The sequence below is a fragment of the Zootoca vivipara genome, chromosome 4 (assembly GCF_963506605.1).
Source record: "Zootoca vivipara chromosome 4, rZooViv1.1, whole genome shotgun sequence".
NCBI lineage: Eukaryota > Metazoa > Chordata > Lepidosauria > Squamata > Lacertidae > Zootoca > Zootoca vivipara.
The window spans coordinates 34513039-34519038 of record NC_083279.1 but is presented as its reverse complement, the minus strand read 5'-3'; the positions used below and the strand labels follow the sequence as shown (position 1 = coordinate 34519038).

At 40.1% G+C, this 6000-nt stretch overlaps 1 protein-coding gene across 5 annotated transcripts in view; it reads right to left on the bottom strand.

The window, feature by feature from the left end:
- Positions 1-591: 591 nt before the first annotated feature.
- Positions 592-6000, bottom strand: part of STS (steroid sulfatase) — a 95515-nt gene continuing 90106 nt past the window's right edge. For all 5 annotated transcript variants that reach the window (XM_060273483.1, XM_060273480.1, XM_035116354.2 and 2 more), the window contains one exon: positions 592-4840. In XM_060273483.1, coding sequence (XP_060129466.1) covers positions 4461-4840 — 380 coding nt within the window. In that variant the 3' untranslated portion in view covers positions 592-4460. The remainder of the gene's footprint in view (positions 4841-6000) is intronic.

The following is a 6000-nucleotide window of genomic DNA, read 5'->3' as shown; positions in this document are numbered from 1 at the left end:
AAAAATAGCAAATTTATTGCATAGCATAGTGAAGGCTGAGAAGTAGAGGGGGAGACAGTACTGGGAGGGAAGGGGGGAGGGGGAGGTAAATAAAGGCTCAGACAATGAATACACAATATGTACTGAAGTTTTATTTATTCATCAATGTTATATATTGTTTTGTTTTTATTTATGTAATGCATATTTTGACCATCAGTAAAGATTGTTGTTTTAATTTTTTTTAAAAAAAACAAACAAACAAGAATGAAAAAGCTCACCAATTTCAATCTCTTGGCTGCAATCCTATACCCACTGACTTGGGCGCAAGCCTCACAGTACTTAATGGGATTTCCTTCTCAGTAGACATGGATTGAATTGCACAGTTAGTCTTTCAGCCTTGTGAGCTCCCTAGAATAAAGACTTTAAGGAAAAGCTCACTAATCATATCATATATAAGTTATATATGACATACACATTGGCATCTGGAAGAAATACAGGTACCTGAACTTGATTGGAATTTGACCTGAAGCTTTGCAAATGAAATAAATGTGCCTTTAAATATATATATATATATATATATATATATATATATATATATATATATATATATATAATGGGAATTTCTTGCTTGGTGCATGTTGTTATGCATCAAACTGGGGTATTGTTTTCCAAGTAGAATGTCAGGAAGACCAGAGGGAGAATCCACAACATGTTTGTTTTTTTGCTTCAACAAGTGCAAGTGGGTTTTCCAAAGAAATACAGCTTTTGTTGTTGTTTACTTTTGTTGGCTGTAAGCACAATAAGCTAAGAAGGTGCGCAATGCCTTTTTTAAACACCTACTGCCATCTATACACAGATAACAGCAGGAAAGCACTTACAATTCTGGCAAGAAGAGAAAACAAACATCAAGGCTCCATGTAGTCAATGTATCCTGTGATTAAATAAAGCATTCAAGCAAGCTGAATGGTCGCCACCTATGTTTCAATGGCAATATATAAAAAGACTGCATTGGTTATCCCAGAATTATTTTGTGATATCATAAATACCTGCCTGGTGTGCATCTGGAACAAGAAGGGTTTAGGTCAGAGCTCTCCAAACTTTTCATGTTGGTGCACACTTTTTAGACATGCATAATTTCACGACACAGTACCGGTAATTCAGTTTTCCTAGCAAACCAGAGGTTAAACTAACCCCTTTCCAGCCCCAGGAGGAGCGTGGGGAGCATTTGCACAACACACCTACACACTGCAGCTGACACACTAACATGTCATGACACACAGTTTGGAAAGCTTTGGTTTAGGTCAGGGGTAGGCAACAGATGCAGCCCAATCGCCTTCTAAATCCGGCCCACGGACGGTCCGGGAATCAGCATGTTTTTACATGAGTAGAATGTGTCCTTTTATTTAAAGTGCAACTCTGGGTTATTTGTGGGGGCTGCCTGATGTTTTTACATGAGTAGAAGGTGTGCTTTTATTTAAAATGCATCTCTGGGTTATTTGTGGGGTATAGGAATTTGTTCATTCCCCCCCCCCCTCAAAAAAAAAATAGTCCGGGCTACCACATGGTCTGAGGGACTGTGGACCGGCCCATGGCTGAAAAAGGTTGCTGACCCGTGGTTTAGGTTAAGGCAGTGGTTCTGAGAAGTGTGGTGGGATGATTCAAGGACAATAAAAGAAACATAAAAGAAACATTTAAACATTCCAGTATAGTATAGTAAATATAGCAGGTGGCGCTGTGGTCTAAAAACCACCGAGCCTCTTGGGCTTGCTGATTAGGTTAAGCCTAGCAGTTTGAAAGCATACCAGTGCAAGTAGATAAATAGCTACCACTGTGGCGGGAAGGTAACATGGTGTTCTATTGTGTCTGAAGCAGTTTAGTCATGCTGGCCACATGACCCGGAAAGCTGCCTGTGGACAAACACCAGCTCCCTCGGCCTGAAAGCAGAAATAAGTGCCACCCCTGAGAGTTGCCTTTGACTGGACTTAACTGTCCAGGGTTCCTTTACTTTTACCTACTTTGGTGGGGGGGGGGGGCAGTATCCCTGCATCTCTTCAATAGCATTGGCTATTTTTCACAATTCTCCGTATTGTTTTGAACAGGGATTTTCAACACTGACAAACATGCAAGATCAGAAAAGAGAAAAGCTTCGTGTTGATGAAGAAATGAGAATTGGTTCGTCTCAAATCAGACCAAATATACATGAGATTACACAGCAAAAGTCAGCTCATCGAGCTTGTATACATACTTAAGGTATAAATGTAAGAGAATTTATAATTATATTTTGGGAATGGTTCCTGTTCTCATGTAGCTGCATGGCTTTCTATTTTATTATGGATGTCCCATGAGAAAACTATAAAGTAGTTGTGTTCTATGTTATAAATCAAGCACTGCTAGGAGTTGATTCTTTTTGTTTTCCAATTTATTATCAATAAAAAAATTGGTGCAGTGCGAGAAAAAATTTCTTATGGAAGTGTGGCACAGAGAAAAAAGCTTGAGAACCACTGGGTTCTCAATGCACTGGGGTTTCAATGAGCAACACGGCCTCTGTACATAACACTGTTTACTGGAAGCCTAAAGCCACAGATTTGTAGCCGGAGCAGGCACAATACACAAGTATGTGGGGTTGAACTAGGCCCATGGTTTATTAAATACAGATCGCAGCAAAGGGTTAGGCTATGAAGGAGCAGCAATGACTCTGCTCAATTTGGATGAGCCACTTACCCATCAAACCCCTTACCAGCCTCCCTTTCTTAGGCCTTTCTGCTCTTTTTTGCAACCACTTTATCAGCTATTACTTCCTTTCTTTTCTCCTATCCTCTCCCATCCTTTATCTTGGATAAGAACAACTCATCCAATAGCAACCTGTTTGTCTACTATGATATTTCTCTGTAAACTATTAAGAGAGGCTTCATAATCACAGCATCTGTCAATTTATTATGATATGGCCATTATTTAATTTCAACAAAATGAGCAGTTTTACGTTTAGACTTTTAAAATAAGTGCTTATTAATTTTCCCTTTCCCTTAGGCTGAATTCCTAGGTGCACATATTTGGGAGCAAGCTCCACTGAACTCCATAGCACTTACTCCTGAGTAGCCATGCACTGTCCATGCCCTAAGAATCTCATTTCCAAAAGCCACTATATATGACCCAATAGTTTGAATAATTTGCATTAGTTAGGTAAGAGATTTACAAATAGCTATGCGTTTTGGCACTCTGCACTACAAAATAATTAAAATGTATCGTGTTGTAACATAAAGTGCTTCGGTATTATTATAACGTTGTTCAGAGATGATTGTGAATAATTAATATTATCAGCCATTCTCCAACAGCACCAATCCATCTAATGAGATATTATTCATCCTAGTCATAAGTTGATGCTTTCTCCTATTTTGTTTTCAAACTGTGAAGAAAGTACGTATGTTCATTTTCAAGTTACAAAGCCAACCCTAAAATTAGGTAGAATGAGGTGGCCACCTTCGGAGGCAAATGCTGGGTGATGGAGATTGGGAGCAGGAGACAGGTCTAGGTGTGCCACACAGCTTGTCCTGCTCACCCTAAACTGTCCTGCTGCCTTCATGTTCAGCGAAGGATGCTCTCTACTTTCACCACTGTGGAAATAAAATTCTGCTGCCTGTGTAATCAGGAGTTAGGGAGACGAAGCATCTTGTCCATTGCCTCAGGTAACAAATGTTTTTTGGCAAGCCCTTGTCTTTATATAAGATGCCATTGGGTGGTGTGACACAGAAGTTAGTAGAAGGGATATGGTAACAAGGGAATGGGAATCTGGGTGACTCCTCTATGATCATTCCTTCAAGTAATTTGGCCACCAGAAAGACAGTTGCATTGACAAGTGTTCTGAAACTAAACTATAATATGTTTGTAGACTATGGTATCATTTAGAGCTTGCAGTATCATTGTGCACCCCCCGGAGGGGGCAACAAAAGCATATACATTTTCAGAGTAAGAGGGGGTTTATCAGCATCTTCCTTTAATTGTCCCCACCTTCCCCTCAAGCAATGTCTTGTCCATTTTAATAGGGTGGAAGCATCTGGGCCTTGCAGCCAGTCTGACATATATTCCTATAATAACTTGTTGGGAATGATGCTACACCATGACATGATACTGTAGCATTGTGGATAAAAAAGATGGTGTCCCCCATTGTGTTAATAATGTTGCTGCCACTTGCTCCATTCCTTGGAAACCTGCTTTCCTCTGAAAACATATACAGTACAGTACATTTCATCAGCCTCTGGAAGCATCCTTGAAAATGCCCAGTCTGTTTATGGAACTGTGAATCTGAGAGAGCAATCTTTGCACAGCACTAGTATCACTGCACATCACTGACTATTTGAGCAGAACCACCCGGGAGGCTCAGGAAAGGCCAAATCCTTACATTTTTTTTAGGTCAAAGTATGATCTGTTCCCCACCCTCATCTTGTTTATCCCTAAAGCATCGGTGTGATTGTACATTAGCGATGTCATGCTTCTGGCAATTTCTTGTTTTCTCTTGACTCATGGTCACAATAGCAAAACTGGAGGAAAGAAGAACAACATGGCTGAAGCCAAGGCTTCCACAACATATTTTCCAGGGAAAGCTGGTTTGGAACCGCGGCCAGTGACTTGGTGTGGTTGCTCACTGCCTGCTGAATGACTTGAATGATTTCATGGAAATGACTCTCAGTTTCTGGTGTCAGTGGGTTTTTTTCTTCTGGGTCCTTGGAAAGTTCAAAAAGCAATGGTGGGTCATGGTACGTGACATGATTTCCGTAGCAAAAACATACATGATCATCATGGCAGCCGTTGGAATCTCGTGGACTGAAATTTGGAGTGAAAAAAAATGCTTTCCAAATAGATTTACCTGTAAGAATGGAGGAGGGGAAAAGAGAAATAACCATAGAAGATACGTTACAAAGTTATATTCAGAATGCGAACAATCAGAATTGAAAGAACACACACATTAGCCATTTATAAAAATTCTCTGGTGTGTGCATCTTTCATTCTGACAATCAATGATTTTCAATGTGAAGCAAGCTATGATATGGTTATCACCAGTTCTTGAAAAGACTCAAGGGATGTGATTGTTTGGCATATTTTCAGTTTTAGGCTTTAGTGTTTGACACATGAAAGCAGGCCATGCGGACTATCCATTCAACCTCCCCTTCAAACCTCCTTGTGTGTCTTCGCCCTCACAACCTGTGAGAACAGGATACTGAACTAGATAGGCATTTGGTCTGAACAAGCAAGACTCTTCTTATGCGCTTATCTGCTCCCACAACACTATTCAGAAAGCACAGAAACATCTCTGTGAGAAAATCTCTCTACGGGACTGTTCATTCCTTTGCACGTGCATAGAACCTCCTTTCCACTGAACACACAGATGTCACAGATGTCATGTCCTGAGAAAACATTGTCATTTGGGATGGCAAGGGTAGGGAACAAATGGAAAGGAAAGCATTACAAGTGTTTTTCTGCAGCTCAGATTTTTATCTGAGCCAACGAAGAATGAATCTGAGGCCAGAGATTCCTCAGATCCTCTTGGACACCATGCCCTCCATGGTGTCTTCATAGGAATAACATGTCTAATAGTCACATTTATGAATATCACATTTTAATCACAGCTTCTCCAATCTCCCCAAGTAACTGTTTTTTGTGTTTTAAGATCTCCAAAGAGTAAGGTTACTTGTGTAGATTATACAGATAGGAATCGTGCAGTATACTACTAGCGCCACAGATAATGCATGCTTATTATCTGCTAAGCACCTATAATGATAATATTTTTTTTCTAAATGGTCTTGTCCAGAAATTATGATTCACTATGCAACACACAAAATGGGAGAGAAAAGGAAATAGGAAATTGGGAGTTCAATTGGGAGTTTCCTTCAGGTGCTCCTACCACTTGAGAGGATGGTGACTAGAAAGAGAATGGCTTCGTTCTATTTATGAAACTTCCTCCCCAAAGAACTGTGTCTGGTGCCAACATTACTATCTTTTTAGCATCAGGTGAATATGGTTTTGACT